Raw genomic sequence first — 26,051 nt, 5'->3', positions numbered from 1 at the left:
CCCACACAAGTTAAATAATAGCAAGACCAACAAAAGAAACCAACTGACAGATGAACAAAGAAGTCACTAAGCAGGTAAGTTAAATAATTATACATATTTGTTATTTAAACTATACATGTCGCAAAATTATGTTTTTTTTCTCAAGGTGACACACCACCCAAGTTATGTTCGTTTTTTTGGCAAATTCTGACACACCAAGCTCAAAAGGTTGCCCATCACTGCTCTAAACCATTCTTTACCTCACCTCAACCAATTAAAGAAAATAAAAACAAAGAGACCACCTTAATGAACATTGTAAAAAGATGTACTAGCATTATAAGGGAATCAGGGTTGCCATTATTTTTTTTTATTTTTTGGGGGGTGCACCTTATCAACAAATTATGGATACCAAGATTTTGGCAATCAAATATCTAAACCCATGTGCAAACTGACCATCTGCCTTTTCTGTACACTATATACCATCTTTACATCTATGCTGTTTATAGTGGGATTTTTTCCTGCTGCCAGTAACTTCACGATGGTTTGTCCTTTTTAACCAAGAACAGCACTATTGCACAATTAATCATTAGTTTGTACTTTGTTTCCAAGTTTACCTTAACCTTATTATTGTTAGTGACTGTAAAGGGATTTTAATTTAAATGTAATATCTGCCCAATATACCATAAATGAATCATGGTATACACATAAGCAAAAGAATGATACAATCATTCGCTTTCCATTATTACTCATAACACATTAATCCATTCATTAATACATGGTAGCCTTTCTTGCCCCAGTGCTTCGCCTCCAGTAGAGTGTACTTTGCCCCCAGTACGGATCACTCCTGAGAAAAGAAAACCATGTTTTACAAGGACCTGATGTTTTTTGTAGCGTTCTTATAATGTAATTAGGCCTTCAGACCACCAGAACTGTTCACACAGTTCTCTGAGGAGCCCTTCCTCTCACTTTCCGGATATGTCTGGATTTCAGATTATTGCATTAATATTTTGTGTTTGTGGCACCGGAGCAGTAATTGGTGCAGTTGTTTCCAACGAATGGAGAGTGACCAGCCGAGCCAGCTCTGTGATTACGGCCACTTGGGTGTTCCAGGGCTTGTGGATGAACTGTGCAGGGAACGCTTTGGGCTCATATCACTGTCGACCTCATTTAACCATCTTCCGTGTAGAAGGTAAGCAGACCTTCCTTTCATTTCATTTTTGCTTTATCCGTTTTCCAAGGAAACTGTTGTATAAAATGTAGCTGATGATGCTATACTGTGTATTTATACTGGATACCTGTAAAAGAAAAGCTATGGCATTTAATAACTATTTCTTGTAAAAACTAGAAAAAACATTCTTACAATACTATTCATTCAAGTAATGTATAAAAACTAACTAGATATGTAACAATACTCACAGATATTTTAGTTCTTAGCTTACGACACCACATATATAAGGATAGGTACAAATATATTAGTTGTACCCAGCTAGTATGGAAACTTGTGAGCTTTGTGCAAATGTTCAGCATCTACAGCCAGAGAAATATTGGGAAGAATTTATTAGGTCTTCAAACTGTGTTCATAATGTTGCAAATGTTGTTGAGTGCCATTTTGTCGCATTTGTCTTGTAATTTTACACTTCTCTAGCATCTAGTAGAAGTGGCCAACCATGTAAGTAACGATTTACATAGATGTATTACATGCAACTTTTTTTTTTTTCAGAAAGTTATTTTGTTTTTTTTTTAAATGTTCCATAAAAAGTTACATTATGACATTTCTAGACAGACGTGTAATATACATGCGCCAAAGTCCTCAAACGTTGGGTGACAGTTTTCTAAATTTGGCACAAATAAGCACAACACTACCACAGGGTAACTGACTTCAAAAATTCCCCTCTTAATAAATTCTGCCTATGAAATGTAACATTTTTCTAGTTTGGAAGGACATTCAACAGAAAAACTCATGTCGGGAGACACAAAGCTGCCACCAGGAACCTTTTGGATTTTTTTTTGTGATCAGTTTCTCCTGGTTTTTACTTCTCTAGCTTGTGGGGAAAAAATGTGATCACCCAACATATGTGAATGATTCCTAATAATATAACCAGTAACTTCTCTGACAGATCAGGGAAGATAACTTGGCTCTTATAAAGGTGTAGCACCTGAAGATAATCTATAGGCATTTCTCACTGTTGTGATTGTGTAAATTATTTATCCCCTTGGTGACATGCATTGTACAGTATTGGTATAGAGATACCACCAACCAGCTCCAACAACTTGCACATACACGTACAGATCTGTGATGTTCCACGCTGAGCATGCTCCATTAGTAAAGGATGTCTTCTGGATATTAAAGAGAATATGTAATCCGAAAATGGCCTATTGTTTAAATCAGAATTTTGTGTTAAATATATTTATTTTTTAAAATTTGGGCAATTTTTTTCCCCAATTTCACATCTTGTAATTAAAAATAAATAAATTAGAAATCTTGCAATTTTCATACTGGCCACTGGGGCTATTCTAGACTCTTACTTCCTGTTGTTTCAGGAAATGCACATGTACATTAGCAGCACTACACTGACTAAGACTTTATTTTTGCATTGCGACATATATTGAGTGTGCGCAAAAGTCATTGTGAGGGGAGGGGGAGCAAGATCGCATGGGAGCTGTGACATTGCCTATTGTGAATGGTGGATGCTTTGTTATCATCTGTATAAAGGTGTTTCCCTTCATTATTACCCTGTCTCTGAAGATAAGATGCTTGCTGAAAAGTCATCCTGAGAGGATAGGAAGTATGAGTTTGATATAGCCACAACAGCCAGTTTGAAAATCGCATCTCTAATTATGTTTATTGACACCTTCATGAATGACATGTGACATAATTGTACTTCACAGGTCAGGTCCATGTGTATCAAGGAGGATGTTGAGGAGGATGATGACTGTTTACTGTTTTACATAGCTGATATCTTCCTGTAAAAGCTCCAATCACGGCTGTTTAACTATTTAAATGCCACTGTCAATCTCTTACCGTGGCATTTAAAGAGTGTGATCGCCAGTGCATGCGTTCTCTGCCTCCCTTTTCCTCTGAAGCTTAGTCGTCCACAGGCTGAGCTTTATAGAAGTACCATGATTTTGCTATATACTGAAATATTGTGGTATTGTATATATTGTAGTATAAAGTATAAGCAATCGAACGGCCACAGATTCATGTCCCCTAACAGGCCTAAACTATAAAGTAAAAAATAAAAGATTTACAAAAAAAAAGATAAATGATAAACATAATAAAAAGTTCAAATCACCCCACATACCCTCAATTAAAAATAAAAAAATATATAAGCATACTGCATGTGGTACTGGTGCATCCATAAAAGCCTAATCTATCAAAATATAAAATTAATAAACCCAATTGGTAAACACAATTAAGAGAAACAAAATTAGAAATATCATTATGTCTTTGGCATACATACCATTTTTTGATCACTGTTCATTTATTTATTTTTTTTGTGAGGCAAGATAAAAAACAGAAACAGCAGTTCTGGCAGAAGCAGTTTTTAATTTTTTTTTTTAACACTGTGCTCAATATACAAGAAGATAGTTTTATAGTACAGGTAGTTTGGAATGCAGCCAGGGGCGGACCGGTCCACCGGGGTGCCTGGTCCTTAGTGACCCCTTAACACCCCACCTCGTGCTTCATATAGTGCTGGTAACCGCGGGCTGGACTAGGGCAGGGGGCCCCGGGTGGCTCCAGCAGAGGCAGTGCAGAGGCAGCGGGGCCGCCTGTTTTTATAATGGCCGGGGCTGCACTGCACCTTCACTTGTTCGTGTGCTGCTCCGGTCATGGCACAGTTAACAGACGCGGCCATGTCTGATAACTGTGACATCACTCAGCGCACCCAGCACTGCTGCTTCCCACCAGAGAGGATCTTCAGTGGAGGAGCTTGCTGGCTGGACTGGAGATAAGCCAGGGGAAGGGAAGGACTCCTCTAATATGTGTGTTTGTGGGGTTTAGTGCTTTTTTAGAGTTAAACCATTTTTTATTATTAAACCTAGGATTCGTTTTTTTGTGTTTATATATTTTTTACACTTAAAAACATATTTATATATATATATATATACTTGGACCTGCAATCTATTGCTTGCATTATTAATACACTGTAGTGCTTATGTACTACAGTGCATTATCTCCACTGTCAGTCTTGACGATTAGCAATCAAGCCCCGCTATCCAGTGTGATCTGATTGGCTGAGGAATATAGGAGACATGAAAGCCTTTGTCAGTCCTACCTGTTGCCATACCAAACACCTACATCCCGTAACGGGGCTGCATTGATGCCGATGGGATGACAAAGTGAGAAATCTCCGTTTGTCAGATTCCTCACATGCCGCTGTCAGTACTGATAGAAGCATATGAGGGGTCGTGAAAGTGCTGAGATAGGCACTATGTTTGGTCTTAGCACTTGATGCACAACCCTGGTGGTGTGCATCAGCCGGCTCCTACTGCAAATTACATGGACACAACCCTGAGCTTGTGCCATCCATCAGACGTAACTGTATGTGAGATTGCAGTATATCACCTGTAGTCTGGTCATAGCGTTACATCATTTTGCTGGCAGGGGTTAATCCCAGCTTTCTACAGAGATTATTTGTAACATCCAAATATTAAGGCTTAGCTATTTCCAACAGTCCAATTTGCTCCCAAAACTGGTTGGTTCTTCAAGGGATGAGTAGTAAGAAGAGCAATGCAGCAAAACAACATGTAGTTATTTTCTCATACCTTCCACCATTAGCTGTCTTCAGGCTGATCCTACCATGAAGCAAGGTGAGCATGTTGTCTCAGATTGAAGCCTGAATTATTTTTCAGGGGACAGCGAAATGTTGCTGCACTGCTCTTCTCTCCACTCTGGCTGAGATGCAGGGACTCTGCACAGTTCTGCACTCTCATCCGTCCACTCTGTGCGTTGTACTGTCCTGTGAGAGTGGAAAGTGTGAGCTTCAGCTTCTCATCAACTCAAAAACAAATGTGCAACTTGTCTATAACTTGCTGTTGCAGACCTTTTTGGATCTGCATTGAGGGTATAAAAAAAACCATCCAAGTTGTATGCAAGTCGCATTGAAACGTAAGCGAGTCTTGTGCGACTTGAGACCAGTGACAGAAAATCTAACACATTTGGAAACATTTGTGCTTCTGTCACTCAAATAAGGAAATGATTAAAAGTGATATCATGTGACATGTAATCTTAATGTCGTGCGATACACATTCACTTATCGTACCGTCATCCCCAGGAGCAGCTTCATTTATAGCTGAAGTCACAATTCTTCTGGATCACCATGAGCTCTCACACTGCACAGCCTCATAGGCCTGCTGCACTTTGTTTCATGAGGATCAATGTAGATAGTTTACTTTGCCCTGATCCTAGGGTACAGTGCTGCATACACTGCTCTGACAGTTTCTTGTTGGATGTACATTTGTAGGCTGACACATTCCCTGCTGCTTTAGTGACAGTGGAGTTGTAAAATGTATGAATGCAGTTCTGGATGTGACTGGAGAAGATTTAATGTTAAGCCCTCGTCACATTTAACGACTTACCAGTGATCCCGAAAACGATGTGACCTGATAAGGATCGCTGGTAAGTCGCTGGGAGGTCGCTGGTGAGATGTCACACAGTCAGACCTTACCAACGATGCAGTAACAATCAGCGACCTGTATAACAATCTCGGCGGACGTTGGGACTGTGTTAGGAGGTCGTTGGTAGGTGTCAAACAGTGATGCGTCCTGCCCAACAGGACATCGCTTTTGAAGAAAATGGTCCCAACTATTCAGCAACGACTAGCAATTTCACAGCAGGGGCCTGATCGCTGGTAGGTGTCACACATAACGTGATCGCTGATGCGTCATTAGCGATCTTGTTAGCAATCTCGTTGTGTGTGACGGGGCCTTTACACTAGACAATGAGATGTGCACGGTGAGCTGTGTGTGTGATAGTAGTAAGGAAGAACTATAACTCTCAGAATAAACAAACAGTTGTACTGCGTTACTATTGCAGCCAGGGATTGGTTGCAGCTTTTACATGTGATTATAGCCAAAACAGTATACAAACACTGGATGATGTGCAGATAAGACATCCTGCTTCCATCCCACAGACCTGTGACTTCTGCTGCCAACCTCTGGCCAGTGATTGGCTGCCACGTGCCCATCCAGTAACAAGAGGAAGCATAAAAGTTGTCAGGGGATTTTATTCTTCATTTTCCTGATTCCTAAGGTTAAGACTATAATTACTGAGGAGTGAGCACTACCATGCTCAGTACTGGTGATGAGCAGTTGGATGCTCGGATGGACTTGACTCAAGTACCCAAGTATAATGGCAGTCAATGGGTAACGAGAATTTTTCCGGGAAATCTTCCTTAAAAATGCTCAAGTTTCCCATTGACTTGCCTTATACTCGATACACAAGTCGAGTCCGTCCGAGCATCCAACTGCCATTATGAGTACTGAGCACCTGAGCATGATAGTGCTCACTCATCACTATTACTGAGCCCCCGAGCATGATAGTGCTCACTCATCACTACTACTGAGCACCTGAGCATGATAGTGCTCACTCATCACTACTACTGAGCACCTGAGCATGGTAGTGCTCACTCATCACTACTACTGAGCACCTGAGCATGGTAGTGCTCGCTCATCACTAATTATATTATAAAGAATGGAATGTCCTGTATAATATACTAATATGTAAAGATTTTACCTAATACTAAAACCATTACACACTGCCTTACTGGTTTGCTCATTATTTTCAATATTCGCCTCCTTTCAAGTACAATGTTCTTCATAACAGCATTCCACCATCCATTCTGCCTTTTGCTGAGCCTAATTCAGACACAAAGCTCAGTAAATATCAATGTTCAGGTATTTGAGGAAGGCTTGGTCAATAGATTTTCGTTGATGGCGTGATATATCCTGGGCTTTCTTTTACCTTTGCCTGTATCAGATGCTTTGGAGTTGGAAAGTCATGAGTATTTTTCATTTTCATCCCAAATATATTTTTTATTTTGCTTCTAGGATTTTTGCAAGCCTGCAGAGGTCTCATGATTGCAGCCATATGCTTGGGATTCTTCGGTACACTGTTTGCCTTTGTTGGCATGAAATGTACAAGAATAGGTGGTGACGACCAATTGAAATCTAAAGTCGCCTGTGCTTCTGGAATACTATTTATATTATCAGGTAATGCAAAGACTATATGGATCCTGAAATTAGTTGGCTATAGGTATAAAGCATTGAAAGCATGTAATGATGTGGTGATGACGTGTACATACACTTTTCAACAGAAATATAAATCCATGTATCTATACAATAAGTATCGGGACACGTCTCCAAATTATTGTGTTTAAGTGCATCAGCTACATCCAGATACATAAAATAAAGCGCACAGCCATGACTATGATCGTCACACTGTCATAGGAGGCCACCTTTGTCACAAATTCATTTTATGATCTGCCCTAATAAATTCCAATTCTTATTACTGCATAGTAATATGTCCAGGAGTAACAACAGCTCCACCACATACCAACAGCTCATGCAAACTCCCAGAAAAACGCACAGAAAAATGACAGAGTGCAATTACCGATGGCATTCTAGATACACAGATGCCGCTGGTAAAATTCTAATAAATTCGATTCCAGAATTGGAACCTATACCATTCAGGATTAATTATTAACACCATTTAAAGCGAAGGTACACCTTCATATATATTGTAACATATGATAGGTGGTAGAATATCAGAAAATGCCCCTATTAATTGTTATGTATTCACAATATAGTTGATTTAAGTGAAAAAATAAATTACAGAAGGCTCTGCAGACCCCTTTTTCTTGTGATCAGCGGGGGTGTTGGTGTAAAGGGTGCAAAGTGATAAAAATATTCTCACATTCGTAAATGTCTTATCTGGATACTTAATAATGACCCTTCATTTTAAAGTACATTAAAAGAAAAAATAAAATCCTGAAAAAATATTTTGTTACTTATTCCTCAATTTATAATCAAAGAGAATGTAGATTTGTTTTAGACCGATGTTTAGGAATACAGCCAATAAATGTTTGTTGTCTGTATGGATAGCAACACTCAAAGAGGATGCACAAGGGATACATGACAAATCAATGTCCTCCAATCCATCAATAGTATAGCTGTGCATAGATTATGCCAACAGGACGTCAAGAACTTTATTGTATTTTTGAAACATATTATATTCCAGTAGACAAGAAGTGCCAGTATGAAAGAACACGCACCATTGTAACAGAAGAGGGGTTTCAGTACGACCTTAAAACATATGAGAAGTACAACTTAAATTCAGTCCAATTAAATTAGACTTTATATCCATAGTTCGAGGTAGGACTAATCTGTCAGGATGTTGCTTCTCCAAAACTAGTCCTGCCGTGGATTTTCTAATCACATTCCCTGGGCATGAATGATATCCTCCTTACAATCTGTGTCATGATAGGACTGATGGAAATATCGGGCATGCCCACCATGTCTTCCCTGGTGGTCATATTGTGGTGTTGATTGTTTGGAGAATGTCATTCATGTCCATAGAGTCATGATTAGAGAGTCCAAGGCAGTACTAGTCTAGGGTAAGAGATGTCTTGTTGGATTAGTCATGAGGAGTCAAATGCATATGCCAAGGTAATGTGCCAAGCTCTGGATTAAAAGTGCATTTTAATGTGGACTGAAAAGACTTTATAAAAAAAAGCAATAATCTGGCATATATTATGCTATGGAGCAAATTTGGGATGGTAAGGGGACCTGTCAGGTTCCCTTTCAGCGCACACTAATAATATGACTGTGATGTTTTTCAGGTATAAGCTCCCTGGCTGGTTGCTCTCTTTATGCACATAAAACCACTGTGGAATTCTTTGACCCTACACATGTAACAGCAAAGTAAGTTTTCTTTAATCATATTAATAACATCTTGTACAAATACACAATTGTCTTGTATAACAGGAGCCATCTTGGGATGCTGGCTAGGAAGGGCCTGTTGATAAGCTTCTGCCAACCGCACTCCCCCACCCAGCTGGTTTACTAATTTCTTAAATAACTCTCGTAGAGTGAGTAACTTCACAATTTTATTTGGAAAATACCTTGAGAAGCACAGACGTTCTGTGCACAATGGGCACTGTAAGAGAATGGACATCAAGAGGGTCCAGTGTCAGGATCACCAATAATTCTAGGGTTTTATTGTGGTCTCCAAACTTTAACTATGATATGCCTAAGGACTGTTTAGTCTGGAAGGTGTAAAGGCCACGTCTCACTAAGCAACATCACTAGCAGCATCGCTGCTGAGGCACGACTTTTGTGACGTAGCAGCGATGTTGCTAGCGATGTCGCTGTGTGTGACATCCAGCAACAACCTGGCCCCTGCTGTGAGGTCACTGGTTGTTGCTGAATGTCCTGGACCATTTTTTAGTTGTTGCTCTCCCGCTGTGAAGCACACATCGCTGTGTGTAACAGCGATAGAGCAACAACTGAATGTGCAGTGAGCAGGGAGCCAGCTTCTACGGACGCTGGTAACCTATGTAAATATCGGGTAACCAAGAAGCCCTTTCCTTGGTTACCCGATATTTACCTTCGTTACCAGCGTCCGCCGCTCTCACACTGCCAGTGACGACTCCTTGCTCCCTGCACACGTAGCCGGAGTACACATTGGGTAATTAACCCGATGTGTACTCTGGCTAGGAGTGCAGGGAGCCAGCGCTAAGCGGTGTGCGCTGGTAACCAAGGTAAATATCGGGTTGGTTACCCGATATTTACCTTAGTTACCAAGCGCAGCATCGCTTCCACGCGTCGCTGCTGGCTGGGGGCTGGTCACTGGTTGCTGGTGAGATCTGCCTGTGTGACAGCTCACCAGCAACCCGTGTAGCGACGCTCCAGCGATCCCTGCCAGGTCAGGTTGCTGGTGGGATTGCTGGAGCGTCGCTTAGTGTGATAGTACCTTAAGCCTCTTTTCCTATGCATTTATTGTCAATTTTGGGAACCTAAATGGATCCAGTCACAGTTTTAGCATTACATCAATAATTGAACTTCAGAGCAGAAATTAACAATATGAGAGATGAAACCCCCTAAGGCTCTGTTCACACCTGCATTATTTCCATATTTATGTTCCATTATAGGAACAGGACTATGGAAATGACAGAAATGTCAGACTCAGTGCAATATATACACCAGCAGACGAGACAGACTCCAGTGAATGGGGTTGCCCTGTTTCTGCCAGGGTGTCGAATTCTATATTTTATAGAATATAATTTTTATATTTTTATATTTTTATATTTTTGGCTGGATCTGTGATTGAGGCTCCTAACACATATGTGAACAGAGCCTTAGCTATTAGTACACATAAACTATTAAAAAAAAAGTATACGGGTATATGGGTTGGTTAGAGTAAAATCTGATAAAAAGTTGTTCTGCTTTGCATTACGTTTTGTCTATTATTATCCTACGTGATATAATGCCCTGCTAAATGGGGAGGTGCTGCAAATTCTCAGAATACCAGTCTGCATATGAGTGCGCTGTACATATACACATAAGGGGATTTCTCATTCTCCCTATGACAGTTTTGTAGTATAATAATGCCACAAAGCGGGGCTCATTCCGTATTTGCGCAAATATTTGAAACTTTTTTTTTTCCTCTACCACACATGCCACTTTACTGATAAATGCCCCTTATAAGTGTGTAATGGTATCTGCTACTCATGGAGTCTATTATTTGGGCTTCGTAAGTTAGATGTTTCTTAAGAAAAGCTATTTCTTCTTAAACAAGAGTCTTAAGGGTGCTTTACACGCTGCGACATCGCTATTGATTACTAGCAATATCGAGCGTGATAGCACCCGCCCCCGTCGTACGTGCGACATTTGGTGATCGCTGCCGTAGCGAAAACATTATCGCTACGGCAGCATCACACGCACGACGTCGCTGTGACCGCAAACAATCCCTCCTTCAAGGGGGAGGTGCGTTCGGCGTCACCGCGACGTCACTAACCAGCCGTCCAATAGAAGCAGAGGGGCGGAGATGAGCGGGACGTAACATCCCGCCCACCTCCTTACTTCTGCATTCCCGGTGGACGCAGGTAAGGAGATGTTCGTCGTTCTTGCGGTGTCACACATAGCGTTGTGTGCTACCGCAGGAACGACGAACAACATCGTACCGGTGGCAGCAGCGATATTAAGGAAAGGAGCGACGTGTCAACGATCACCGTTTTTGGACGATTTTGCGATCGTTGATCGTCGCTCCTTGGTGTCACACGCTGCGATGTCGCTACCGGCGCTGGATGTGCGTCACTAACGACGTGATCCCGACGATAATCTTAATTACTCACCAGTAATGGCATTTTCAATAGCCCATAACAGCACCACCTGAGAGATAGGTTCCGCCCACATCAGGACAGGAAACCCACTGATAAAAAGGCGGCACCTCTCCTCCACATCAGTAGGTTTTCAGAGCCAGAGAGGACCGACAAAACACAATAAACAGATTAATCACACCACCACCCAAGGAAAAACACCAATAACTCTAACACTCCCCGAAGGGTGCCCACAACCATTGAATAGGGTGGGAACTAAGGGTGCTGTCATGGGCTATTGAAAATCCCATTACCGGTGAGTAATTAAGATTTTTCCCTGCCGCCCATGACAGCACCACCTGAGAGATTTATATAGACCAGCACCTTAGGGAGGGACCACCGCCTGTAAAACCCGTCTCCTAAAGGAAAGGTCAGTTGTGGAGGATAAGTCCAGCCTATAGTGCTGAAAGAAAGTACCAGGAGACGACCAAGTAGCTGCCCGACAGATCTGGTCAATAGAGGCATCCGCCCTCTCCGCCCAAGACGTAGACACTGCTCTAGTGGAGTGTGCCCTTATGCCCTGAGGAGGAGTGGTGTCTTTAGCCGAGTATGCCAAGCCGATGGCATCCCTGACCCATCTAGCCAAGGTAACCTTAGAAGCCCCATGCCCCCTGGAATGCCCCTGAAAAGTGACAAACAGGACCTGAGACTTCCTCCATTCCCTAGTCCTATCTAGGTACGTGATTAAGGCCCTCCTGACATCCAACGTGTGCAACCTAGCCTCTTTCTCGTTATGAGGGGGGTCACAGAGGGAAGGGAGCACGATTTCCTGGGACTGATGAAAGGGTTTAGAAACCTTGGGCAGGTAGAAGGGATCAGTCCGCAACACTACCCTATCATTCAGAATCTGAGTATAAGGGTGAACTACGGACAAGGCTTGGAGATCCCCCACCCGCCTGGCCGAGGTGAGTGCGACGAAGAGAAAAACCTTAAGTGACAACAGTTTGAGAGGGACCTCCACTAAGGGTTCAAACGGCGGCCCTGTGAGGGCATCCAACACTAAATTGAAGTCCCATGGGGGAACCCTGGGAGCCTGAACAGGTACAGACCTGGACTTAGATTTAATGAACCTGCAAATCCACTCATTCTGTGCCAGACTACAATTAAACAGTGCCCCTAAGGCCGACACCTGCACCTTGAGCGTACTGGTGGAGAGCCCCAATTCCAACCCCCTCTGGAGGAATTCTAGAATAGCCGAGATAGGAGGGGGGTCCTCCGCCCGAGCCCCGGACTGAAGGAGAAAACGCTTCCAGACCCTCCCGTAAATGGCCGTGGTGACCGCTTTTCTACTGTGAAGAAGAGTGTCTACTAAGCCAGATGAAAACCCCCGTCGAGTTAGAAGCCGCCGCTCAAACGCCAGGCCGTCAAATGGAGAGCCGGGTCGGGGGGGTGACGGACTGGGCCCTGGCAAAGGAGATGAGGGGTGTCCGGGAGAACCCAAGGATCCACCAGAGACAGTGTCCGCAGCCAGTAAAACCATGCCCGCTTTGGCCAGAAGGGGGCGATGAGAATAACCTCCGCCCTGTCGTCCCGGATTTTCCGGAGAACCGAAGGCAACAGGATCAGAGGAGGAAACGTGTACAGGAGGCCCTGGGACCAAGACATCTGAAACGCATCGAGGGCAACAGGATCGTCTCGGGGGTTGAGAGAACAGAACCTGTCCACTTTCCGATTCGCCTTGGTAGCGAACAGGTCTAGAACAGGGACACCCCATAGAAGCGTGATCTTGCGAAAGACCTCTGGGTCTAAGGACCACTCCCCCGGACTGAGACAGTGCCGGCTGAGGAAGTCTGCCTCCTCGTTGTCCGTCCCCTTGATATGAAGAGCCGTTAAGGAGGAGGGATGTTGTTCGGCCAGCTGGAAGATGCGCATAGTCAGAGTCAGAAGAGAAGGGGATCTGGTGCCTCCCTAATGGTTGATGTACGCCACCGTCACCCTGTTGTCCGAAAGGATCTGAACATGGCGACCTCTCAAGAAGGGGAGGAACCCCTCCAGTGCCTTGAGAACCGCCATGAGCTCCCTGTAATTGGAGGACTGTCTGACCAACTGAGCGCGGAGTGTTTGCCAAAGAGAAAGCCCGAGGTATTCTTTCGACATCAATCTTCGGGGTTCTATCCCAGGAGGTAGACGCCTCCCCATCCACGGGGTACTTTCTTTTAAGGGAAGTGCTAAGATTCAATCTTTTGTCCACTTTCTTCCACTGGTCAGCTATGAGACCCTGAACCTTCTGGGGAATAGGAAACCCCTTACGTTTTTTGGAGTCCAAGCCCCCAAACATGACATCCTGGGTCGATTCAGGTCCCCTGGGGTCCACCATTCCCATAGTCGAACGCACCGCCTTCACCAAGGGTCCCACGTCCGCAGTAGGGAAACAAGGACGACCACCTTCATCAGAAGAGGAGGAGGAGCCAGAATCAGAGGGGGAGGATCCCGAGGAGCCTGACGACCGAGAGTCATGAGCCGAACCCGAGGTATTGGGAGTAGACAGCTTAGGATGAACGACGAGAACCCTGGCCCTTCTTTGAGGAGGGTCTGCTGGATACAGCCTGCACATTGGGCCTTGTTGTAATCAGAAGACAGTGAGGATTGGCATATTGCACATTCCTTGTAACGCTGCTTGGAGGTACATTTTTTCTGTACCTAACAAGAGAGGGGACATGGAAACGGGGTCTTAGTAACATGGCTGACCACGAGGTCCACTCACCCACACGACTCCTGGCAATACCGGATCAGGAGGCGGATTCTTATCTCCTTTGGTCCTCTTGGGACCCACCGACCGAACGCTGCCCGGGCTGGACACAGTATTCCTGGAACGATCCGCTGAGCCGCGTTCTGAGCCGCGCTGCGGCGACTCCTTACGCTGCTCCCTGCTGCGGGGTGAATCTCCTGCCATAATGGAGAAGAATGGAGGAGAAAACTCACCAGTCCCAGGCGCCGGCCACGCTTTTAAACGGAGATCCCTCATTACACGGGCGCCGCCATCTTGGATCCTAGTGCGCATGCGCACACCAGTCACTTCCTGGTCACACTGCGCACGTCACTACGCGCGTCACTTCTGGTCGCGTCCTGCTTCACTCCAGCGTGCTGCACAGCAGGGACGAGCCTTCCAGCGGCCGCCGTGAGTGCGCACCTCCCTGGAGCGACGCCGGGCCGAACTCCCGCTCCAGGCCCGCGCCACACCACCGCAGAGGTCTGAGACCGAGGGGGGGTGCATCCAGGCCCGAACACCGGCTTTTGGTAAGTACTAGGCTTCCACACCGGGTCGGACCTGGGACAGCAATGGGTTGTCCATACCAGGACAGGAAACCAAACTGATGTGGAGGAGAGGTGCCGCCTTTTTTATCAGTGGGTTTCCTGTCCTGATGTGGGCGGAACCTATCTCTCAGGTGGTGCTGTCATGGGCGGCAGGGAAAATATCGGTAGCGATGTCGCAGCGTGTAAAGCACCCTTTACAGTTGTAATCAAACTTATTCAACCCGCAATGTAAATTAGGTTTATTAGTAAAATTAACAAACTGTCATCTTTTTGCAATAAACCCATCAAACATGAACAATTTAAATAACTCAACACAATTAATAACAAGTGGTTTCTCCAAACTAGATACGAAATGCCATTTTTAATGACTATAGCAGTCTAAGAATTATTCAACTTCTTCAAGCCTCTTTCATAGAGCACTCTTAAGCCTCATTCAAACATTCATATAAGACTATAAATATACGGGCCATGATACAGGGACTGCCAATGGGTCTCCATAGTAATATAAGAGGCTATGAAGTCCACGTCAGAAGACCCACCAACAGTGTATGCATCACAGTCAGTTCCCAGGTTGTGTTACATGGACATCTACATAAGATTTTAGGCTGTTATGACCTGCTGCAAGCATGACATAACTAGGCCTCAAGCTTCTAGTAGCATTCCTCAGAACAGGCCATTTCTCATAGCCAGTGGCCTTCACATCACAATTATTTGGGGTTTTGATGCTGCAATTGCCATCTTCAAATGCCACCCAAAATTTTCAGTGGTGTTCAAGTCAGGAGATTGTTACAGTTATTCACGAATTTTACAGGATTTCTTTTTAAACCAAGTTTTGATGGACTTTGAAGTATGCTTGGTAACTTTGTCCTCTTGGAAGGTCCAATAATGCTAAAGCTTCAGCTTCTTCACTAAAAGAAATATGTTATTTTCCTAAGATGTTCTGATACTTTAATCCATATCGCCCTCCACACCGTGCAGGAAGCAAGGCAGCCCCAGAGCATCACAGAGCCTCCACCATGCGTCATAGTAGGTAGGATGTTCTATTCAGTTTATGTATGTAAGAAAGAAGGATTTGGTCCTACACCACAACACTATACCTTACCAGGTGCTGGGAAAAAGAAAGTCAACTCAGGTCCTGCGCATAAAAAAACTGGCCGAGGGTACTCGTTTTGAAAAAAGGAATGAGTAGCCAATAGATAATCCACAAGATCAGAAGAAGTGGCACAGTCCACGGTATAACCAGAAATTCTTGCTTTATCCCAAAAGGTGCAGGGGGGAGAGGAGCCGGGTGCAGGCCATCTACGGACGATGGCCGTTTCGCGCCTGCTAATGCTTCTACGGATCCACTTTTCTATTCAGTTTATTCTTCACTTGTGTCCTCCTCCAGGACAAAGTTACAGGTTTTAAAGCGTACTATTAATTTATTAAAAACAAGTAAAAACAAAATAATATTAAAACAATGTTATTCCCAAATGATGTCTTCCCTTAACCTCTTAATCCACTTTCTTGCCATATTGCTAATATACTTTTAAATGTCACAGTGAATAAATAAATATCCTAGCCAATACAGGTATTTGATGTGTTTTAAATCAAGCACACATGATACAACTATTGATTAGTGGCTTCAGGTGTGCTTGAGACAAATGTTTTCCCTTAAGGGATTCTTATCAGTGGAATGAGTCAGGCCAGTTTCAGACGTCTGTGTTTCAGGTACGTGTGACATCCGTTTTTAACACGGATGCAACACGAACCCATGTTATTCTATGCTGTTACTCACACGGCTGTGTTTTCGCACAGATCATGTGACCCCTCGTGGCCCCACATGCACACACGCAGACATGTCCATTTTTTTCTCCGTCACCACGGGTGTCACTTGGATCGCACACTGATGTGATCCGTGTGACATCAGTGTGACACGTACCGGAGAAAACACGGGTCTTTTAAATAAAAAGATTTTCTATATTCACCTGTATCCAGTGCTGTTTCCTTCAGCTCTGCTGCCTCCCGCTTCTGACCCCCACTCATTATATTCATTGATTATTCACTGCACTGAGGAGCTGGAAGCCAGAGCATCGCTGGGGACTTCAGTGCCGGGAACCGCATCGCTGGGGACAGGTGAGAATCTAGCAGTGTGTGTGTGTGTGTGTGTGTGTGTGTGTGTGTGTGGTGAGGACTTGGAAGCCGTAGCATCGCGGGGACAGCATCCCGGAGGACAGCATTGCCATCACCGGTGACAGGTAAGTACCCAACTGAAGTGTGTGCAGTGACATCCAGGAGGTCATCAGAGTTCCCAATGAACTCTGATGAACCCGTGAAGTCACCATCCTGACACCCGCTGTAGCGCGGGCGTGGCGGGGGTGTCATCAGGATGTTATCAGAGTTCATTGGGAACTTCAGTGACCTCCTGGACGTCACTGCACACACACTGCTGCTGGATACTCACCTGTCCCCGATGCTGTCCTCGGTGATGCTGTACCCAGAGCTGTCGCCGCGATGCTCCGGCTTCCATGTCCTCAGTGCGGTGAATAATCAATTAATATAATGAGCGGAAGGCAGCAGAGCCAAAGAAAGCAGCGCTGAATACAGGTGAATATAGAAAATCTTTAAATTTCAAAGACCCGTGTTTTGTCCAGTACGTGTCACACGTATGCAAACACAGATGTCACACGTGCGACATACGCGTGACACACGTATGACACACGTATGATCATAACCATTGTGTGGCTTGTACCTGATTAAACACGGACGTCTGAAACCGGCCTCATTCTGACTGCAGAAGTCAGTAGAAGTGACATTTTGTGATAAATTTTAAGAAACCACTTGTTATAATAGTTGTGGAAAGGTAGTTTAAATTGTTCTTGTTTGATTGGTTTATTGCAAATGGCAGATCATTTTGAATGCTGAGAGCTATATGCCCAACAGTGGCTACTGCCAGGATGAATGTCACAGGCACCTTCTACATATTAAAATATACTTCATATGCTTTCAGAAATATCTCAGATTGGCTATATGACATACATATCATTAATTGCAGATATGAACTTGGGACAGCACTGTTTATTGGGTGGACCGGATCTGTTCTGTGCTTGTTGGGAGGATTCATATTTTGTTGCACAACATCAGCCCGTCAGATTATCCTAAGGTACCACAGCATTGCTATCATTTTCTATACTGTTCAAAGTAAAATTGGCCATAGTCAAGATAGTTGCTAAGAATGCATGGTACTGGAAAAAAAATCAGCTTTATCAGTCAGGATATTTCATTCTTAGGATTTTTCTCAGCTATTAATGATATGAAGTTAATGTTTATAGACATCCAAATTACTTCCAAATGAATGGAATGTTACAATATAAATTATCTTACAATGGGAAGACTGTTCATTCATTGAGAAGTCTGTATTCATTTAAGCCATTTGTATGACAAGGTTCCTGCTAACATGTGGAAACATGAGAAAAAGATTGAGAAAAAGATGTCTTGCCTATTGTCCACATTGTAATAATTATATTATGTAGCACTGCTTATTTACAATTGCTAATTTTGCCTTTCTACCCAAAAAATTCTTCTCTTTTCTCTATATAATTTCATGGAGTCTCCTTTCCCTACATAAATAATTCCCCTCTTCAATTCTTGATCCAGCTGCTCCACTCCTCCCCCCTGCCAGGAACCTTTGCAGTGATAACTCACACAGGGAAAATTGACTTCCTGTTTCTACATAGAACTTAGAAGGATTCAGCTAATTTGTTTTTAATGATATATATCATAGACCCAATAGAAAAGAGAATAATTAACTGGGAAGAAAGGCAAAATGAGCAATTGTAAGTACACAGTGATATATAATATGATGATGGCAATATATTAAGAGGATATAAACTTAAATGGGAGTTCTTCTTTAAGAGTCCCTTCAGTTTCTTAGGCTTTTCTACAGTACTCTTTATAGTGATGGTCATTTTATTGCAAAAGAGGATTGAGAGCTCAAAAGGAGAAATGGTATATGATGCTTTCTTAGGAGGGAAACAAGTATTTCCACTACATTTTAGACATCAAATGGAGGGTCACATTATCCAAAAAAGTATCAAATATCTGTCACTTACGCCGACATGTTCACAGAATGTGTTCTCTAGGCGTTTACGTTTTTTACAACATTGAAATGAGCTGTGACTAGTACATTCTGTGTGTTCTGCGAACTCTGTAATCCGTTAAGATTATCCCCTTGCTTCCTCATATTGTCGTAAATCTCTGTGAACAAAAATAAATACAACAGATATCATATGTTTCCCTTCAGAAACTCCATTTGTTTAGACCATGAATGAACCTAGACTTTCTTTTACTCAAGCAAATATTAATTTTGATGTCCTTTCTCACAAAACGAAAACATAACTTTTCTTTCCCTTACAATAGCTCCACTTATATAGAAGTTCCATTTGGTTTTCCGGACAGCTTTCACAATAGTGATAAGTAGATGTAAGTGTCCAAAGAGTCTTGCACCAGTAGTGAACTTTGTGTGCTGGATTTAAATTTCTCTGATTTATGGGGTTGGACCCTATCTGAACACTAAAGAGGATATCTTCCAGGAGTGCCGTTCTTTCAAGTTGTTGGGTGCCCAAAGAGTAAAGCTGGCTTTACACGCTGCAATCTTGCCAGCGAGATCGCAAGCGATCATACCCGCCCCCGTCGGTTGTGCGACACGGGCAAATCACTGCCCGTCGCGCACAACCTCGCTAACACTAAAGAGGATATCTTCCAGGAGTGCCGTTCTTTCAAGTTGTTGGGTGCCCAAAGAGTAAAGCTGGCTTTGCACGCTGCAATCTTGCCAGCGAGATCGCAAGCGATCATACCCGCCCCCGTCGGTTGTGCGACACGGGCAAATCACTGCCCGTCGCGCACAACCTCGCTTACCCCGTCACATGGACTTACCTGTCCTGCAACGTCGCTCTGGCCAGTGAACCGCCTCCTTTCTAAGGGGGGGTGGGTCGTGCAGCGTCACAGCGATGTCACACGGCAGGCGGCCAATAGAAGCGGAGGGGAGGAGATGAGCGGGACGTAAACATCCCGCCCACCTCCTTCCTTCCGCATTGGCGGTGGAGGCAGTTAAGGAGATGTTCGTCGCTCCTGTGGTGTCACACATAGCGATGTGTGCTGCCGCAGGAATGACGAACAACATCGCTAACATGCAGAGAACGATTTTTTGTTTCAGGACGACCTCACCGCGGCAAACGATTTTGCCCGCTCTTGCGATCGTTTAAGATCGCTCGAACGTGTCACACACTGCAATATCGTTAATGACGCCGGATGTGCGTCACTAATGACGTGACCCCGACGATAATTCATTAACGATATCGCAGCGTGTAAAGCCCGCTTAACACCAGCTATAGTAATGCCCATACAAGTTACCAATCACATATCCATGACAGCTGTAATAGTGTCCACTATATGGGGACAGTTAGAGCACTACACGTTAATAGTAGTACCCAGAAACTTTGTCAGCTTCAGTATTCATTTATACAGTAAGCCATATACTGTATATTCACAGCAATAATGCCACTTTCAGAAATAGTGTCTATCAGTTATGACAAAGTATTTTTCCAGCAGGGGTTTTCCAGTTGGACATAACCCACGAGTTACACCTTTGTTTATCTATCTATCTATCTATCTATATATATATATATATTTTATATGACATGCCCTCCCCAGGACCGGGGGTACTTGGAACCGTGCTGGACTAGTCCGGGAATGTCAGCAGTGGTGAGGTCCGGCTCCGTGACCATCGCGGTGTCTTTTAAATAATAAAAAGGATGATGATGGGAGTTGTATTTATAATGAAATAAGGTTTTTAAAGTAGTTTGTGACGCCACCTGTGGTTTTGCGACTATGTGAGCCGCCGCTGCACTGTAGGTTTCCCGGGGCAGGTGATGAGGGTGCAGCTGAGGTATTCTTACTCCCCACAGGTAGAGTGAGGCCCCGAGATAACCGTTGATGATATAAAAAGTCTATAATGGCAGGTTGTGACGCAGGAGGAATGGAGACAACACCATGGCTTTGCAACAACAATCTTTTACTCACAGTACTGGTTCAAGCTTGACAGCCATTTTAGTGCATCCACAGTATGCTCGGATCCCCAGTGATGGGCAACCACCGATCCCGAGAACGTCCGAGACCAGTACCGGTACTCCCTCCTGGCCGTATCTCTGCACCTTCACCCTCTTGTCCTGCACCTCCACACACACTGCCCTTAGCCAGGGGGTCACGAATCTCTAAAGGGACTTCTGCCTGCTTGGCTCGCTCCGGGGACCTTTGAAGGGATTTCTGCCTGCCTGGCTCCATGATCCTCTGTGATCCCCTTCCAGTGGATTCGTATGCTGCTTGTGGCCCAAAGGTGTGTACAGCCACCCTGGCCTCCGATGTTACTAGAAAGTCATGAAGTCTCTTCCTAGCCTAGGGACCGGGACCCCGTTTGCGACCAAATCCCTCCACCTTAAACTGTTGCTTGCGCAACGCGACTGTAGGGGTGTCTGACACACTTCCCCTAAGTCACCGGGATTCTTTCTTCCATCTCCTCAGAGTTGAATAGGACTCCTAGGATCCTCACCCCAGTAGGTCTCCTCCCTCCTCCTGACTGACTGACTCTCCTAACCGCCAATTTTCAAACTTAACTCTGCCCATTTTATCTCAGACACCTCAGCCACTAAGCGCCTCCCCCAAGCTGGTATCAGACCAGTGCACGGGGCTTAAGTGCCATAACCAGACCATTGGTCGCTAAGCATTATTGGGACCTGCCCCGGCCCTGATCTAATGTGCGAGCTAACAATTGCAGATGGCCTCTTTCTCACCCCGGATGGGGCACCACACCTCTGACTTAGGTTGCAGACCTCTGTGGCGATGGTACCCTCGAGGGCTCCACATATATATTTTATGTACATATTAGGTGTACAAAGCTTAGAATGATTGACTGTTATCACACCGTCTATTACACATTAGGTAAAAACATTGTTATTACAGTTGTGTTTCCCCTTACGTTAAAGTGAATGTGCCATAAAAAATAATTTTCTGAGAAATCCAGCATTCCATTATCTCATCCAGTTTATAATTTTGGTGAAATATCCACCGAATTCAGTACTTTCCCTGGTCCAGGCTTACACTATGTAAAAAAATATTCTGAACTCTAAACTTCTTCAGGAATTCGGTCTATGGGGGAGATAGGAATTCATCTTCCATGAGTCACATACAGTCATGATTCCCAAAACAAAAATCCAATCATAACCACAAATTCCTCAAAGAAGATTGCAATATACTTTCCAAAATCCTTGAGGAACATCTACTGATAATGTTAGGACCCTTAATGACATTTGCACAATAAAGGCCATGTCTCACTAAGCGACATCGCTGGCGACATCGCTGCTGAGTCACGGTTTTTGTGACGCAACAGCGATCTTGCTAGCGATGTCACTGTGTGTGACATCCAGCAACGACCTGGCCCCTACTGTGAGGTCGCTGGTCGTTGCTGAATGTCCTGGACCATTTTTTGGTCGTTGCTCTCTCGCTGTGAAGCACACATCGCTGTATTTGACAGCGAGAGAGCAAGGATCTGAATGTGCAGGGAGCAGGGAGCCGGCTTCTGCGGACGCTGGTAACCAAAGTACACATCGGGTAACCAAGCAAAGGCTTTGCTTGGTTACCCGATATTTACCTTGGTTACCAGCGTCCGCAGCTTCTAGAAGCCGGCTCCCTGCCCCCTGCACACGTAGCCAAGGTACACATCGGGTAACCATAAGTAAAGCGCTTTGCTTAGTAACCCGATGTGTACTATGGTTACCAAGCACAGCGTCGTTACACGGGTCACTGGTGGCTGGTGGCTGATCTCTGATCGCTGTGGAGATCTTCCTGTTTGACAGCTCACCAGCGACACTCCAGTGATCCCTGCCAGGTCAGATCGCTGGTGGGATCGCTGGAGCGTCGCTAAGTGTGACGGTACCTTTAAGATTCCTTAGAAACAGAAACTTCATGACCGGCATCCACAAAGCAGCAGCAACCCCCAATCTCTCTTCTACAGTATAGAATCTAATGGACCTCGTCATGGAAAAGATAGATTTTTGTGTACTCACCGTAAAATCTCTTTCTCTGAGTCTTCATTGGGGGACACAGGACCATGGGTTATGCTGCTGTCACTAGGAGGCTGACACTAAGTAAACAGAAAAAGTTAGCTCCTCCCCAGCAGTATAACCCCTGAGCCAGAGGCGGACTCAATCAGTTTAGTGCACAAGCAGTAGGAGGAGAACCAAACAATCCTGGATAAGACAAGGAAAAAACTATAACCAAATAGACGTGCGACCAATGGCCTGGGAATATGGCCACTGAGGCAACAGACAGGTAAAATGTAACCCAAAAAACACAAGCAGGGTGGGTGCTGTGTCCCCCAATGAAGACTCAGAGAAAGAGATTTTACGGTGAGTACACAAAAATCTATCTTTCTCCATCGTTTCATTGGGGGACACAGGACCATGGGATGTCCAAAAGCAGTCCCTGGGTGGGAAGAGAACCATCACCGGAGATCGGTAGGAAACCGCTTCCTCCTGTCGGGCTTGACCCAGACCTACAATTACCTACCTTGTTACAGGTGTGCTACTGCCGCCCGCAAAGATAACGGCAAGACTGGCCTCTGCCAAAGCTTGGGTGTGACCTGATAGGAACTAGTAAAGGTCTGCCGACTAGACCAGGTGGAGGCCCGGCAGACCTCGGTCCATCAACGTCTGTAGTCCAATCATCCAAGAGACTCCCCTTGGACGGTAGAAAAAACGGCGGAGGTCCGTCTTCCATGCGATAGGCTTCACCTATGACAGAAGGATCCCTGTGGAAATCTTAGCCCTGGGCGCCGGCATGCGCCTCCTGGGACCGGATGAAAAGGTGAACTGTCCTGAAAAGATGAACTGACTGTCGGAGTAAACCGAAAAGTGCGGTCCTGAGGGCACAACCTACTGGGGGCTCGTACCAGTTCAGGAACGAACTAGGCCCTTTTCAGGCTGAGAGAAGGTACTAGAACCGAACCCGAAAACCCAAACTCCTTATCTGGAAGGAAGGCGGGCTGCCTCGGACCGAAGGGAGGGTAGTGGCCGGAGCATCCCCCTTGCCCTGCTGGAGGACCTGGAAAAAAAGGGGGGAACAAAGGCAACAAGAGAGAGCTGTCCACCCTGATGCCCCTTGAAAACAAGGAGACGGCCACGAGGAGCCCACCTATCCAAACAGGTGGGAGTAAGAAGCCCTCGGAAAAGCTCAAACCGAGAGCCGTGAGGTGAACCCATCGCTAGATTAAGGTCCCACGTTACTAGTGGACGGCGATGCCGCCGAGCCAGATGGACGCTTCTCTGTATGAAACACCTTGGTCGTGGGACGAGAAGTGATAAGCCTCTGAACTGAAATGACCGCGTCGACACCAGGCCCCTAGAGGGACGCGCTAGAAAGCCACATCCAGATCTGACTGTCAGCATGGCAGTAGTGCAGGAAAGGAGAGAGAGAGAGGAAAGAAGATGTGCTCTTTACACCCCGGAGGAACTCCACACGTGTGGTAATACATTTTCGAGGGAACCGGCTCCCCGGTCTCCAACATTGTCTGCATCCTTCTTGCCAACCGGCCTGTGCGAGCAAGAACCCGGGATCCACTCTTAAGGTCGGGAAACTTAGGGCTTCTAAGTCCTGGTGGCAGAGAGGGCTCGACACGGAAGAACTGGACGGTCTGGAAGCGCCACAGGGCCTCTGCGAGTGGATTGAGTGACTTCTGTGAACTATGCTCGCCTGGGCCCCTCCATAGCCACCCTCTGCCTTGGTCCATCTTGAGAAAGCTCGAGATCATGGGAAGCCGTGGGCAGATGCCCAAGAAAATGAATAAATAAACCGGCCTAACAGCCGGGCGAGGGCGTCGTCACCTAGCGCAGAGAAGGGGGCACCCTAGACGCGCCGTTGACTATAAAGCTGGATCGGGGGGCCAATAGGACCACGACTGGAGGTCTTCCTTCGTCGTAGATCTGGCTGGAGACTTCCCTGTTGAGGAGCCATTCTGCCTAGGCGAGGCCCCTCCTGCTGAGAAAAAACGGCCGTCCAAACGTCCACGGTAGGGATGTGTACTGCCGAGATTAGAGAGCGCGAGATCCGGCCCAGAGCAAGATCTTCTTGACCTCTTCCTTTTTCATGACACTTCCTACGCCTCCCTGGTGGATGATGCACGCCACCGTTGTGGCATGGTCCGACTGGAACCTGACCGGAACAACCACGCCCCAGTGAAGAAAACGTAACCGGTCTAACCGGATGGATCTGAAATCCTGGAATGCTGAAGGGGAGACCACACATAAGGGGTGTTCCTCGGGACCGTGCTGTGGAAAGGTGGACAAGCCCACCCTAGCATTGGAGACTGGTAATGGCTGATGCTATTCTCCAGAGGAGACGGAGAGGGGATCTTCCCAGGGACCGGATACGAAGGCTGGTCCACTAGGAAGGGAAGGGCGGATCCCCGGGGCAGACGGAAGCTACTTATCTCCGTTCTTCAGTGGGGACCCAAGGATGAAAACCGGTAAGTGTACCGCCGCTATCACCTCCCCCAGCCGCTGCGGACTCGCCTACCGAACCCGACTTGGTGCGGGGAAGGAAAACTACTCCTGCGTGAAGAGTAACTTCCCTTGGGGGGTCTCGAAAAACATGCCCAAGGGGATGATCTACCGGGCCGGGGTCTGAAAGGACTCCAACCGGTGGAGCAGCTGCCCTAGTAGCGAGAAATGACGACGACGGTTGCGGCTCGAACGGACTGGAGCCGAGCGGTGAAGGCGACGATCCTGAGCGTCTGGGCCGATGCTGGGAAGAGATGTGCTCTTCCCTCACGTAGCCTAGGGGAGAGATGTACACTTCCCTCACGTAGTCTAGGGGATCCACTGGACTAACCTGTCTCCGAAGGGACGGTCACCTAAAGGCGGAAGGAAGGTCAGCGACTCCTTAGATGTCGCCTCCGCGATCCAGCTCCTGAGTCAGAGGCCTCGACGGGTGGTCACACTGCTGCTATAGGCTCAGGCCATGAAGCTGGAAAAGCGCCAGGGCTATGATGAAAAGGTACTTACCGAAGATGTCAACCAGTTCTGATCGGCAGAGATGGAATGTAGTCCTCTGCGTAGGGAGTCCGTGGAGTCCCTGAGAGACGTCACCTTAGGGATGATAAGCCAAGAGGCAACCTGGCGGGTCGATCGCAGGGGGGCATGCCCCTTCTCTCCGGAGCCCCTTGGAGAATGAATAAAGACAATAACAAGACTTACCGCTGGTAACGTCCAGTCTGGATGTTGTCTGTGAAGGAGCAGTAGCTCTGCAAACTATTGGATGTCCACTGAAAACATCATGGGTCCACTAGAAAAGTCTTAAAGGAGACCTGTGTGCTCAGAGAGGAGAAGAGAAACTATCCGTGGCCTTATG

General features: G+C 45.6%; 1 protein-coding gene across 1 annotated transcript in view; it reads left to right on the top strand.

Moving 5' to 3' along the window:
- Nucleotides 1-823: 823 nt before the first annotated feature.
- CLDN10 (claudin 10) overlaps nt 824-26,051 on the top strand; it is a 48,579-nt gene continuing 23,351 nt past the window's right edge. The window contains exons 1-4 of the mRNA XM_075334356.1: nt 824-1,168; nt 7,030-7,191; nt 8,820-8,901; nt 17,647-17,754. Coding sequence (XP_075190471.1) covers nt 955-1,168; nt 7,030-7,191; nt 8,820-8,901; nt 17,647-17,754 — 566 coding nt within the window. The 5' untranslated portion in view covers nt 824-954. The remainder of the gene's footprint in view (nt 1,169-7,029; nt 7,192-8,819; nt 8,902-17,646; nt 17,755-26,051) is intronic.

Source organism: Anomaloglossus baeobatrachus, chromosome 2 (assembly GCF_048569485.1).
Source record: "Anomaloglossus baeobatrachus isolate aAnoBae1 chromosome 2, aAnoBae1.hap1, whole genome shotgun sequence".
Classification (NCBI taxonomy): domain Eukaryota; kingdom Metazoa; phylum Chordata; class Amphibia; order Anura; family Aromobatidae; genus Anomaloglossus; species Anomaloglossus baeobatrachus.
The sequence above is the reverse complement of the archived record's forward strand: the minus strand, read 5'-3'. Positions and strand labels throughout refer to the sequence as shown.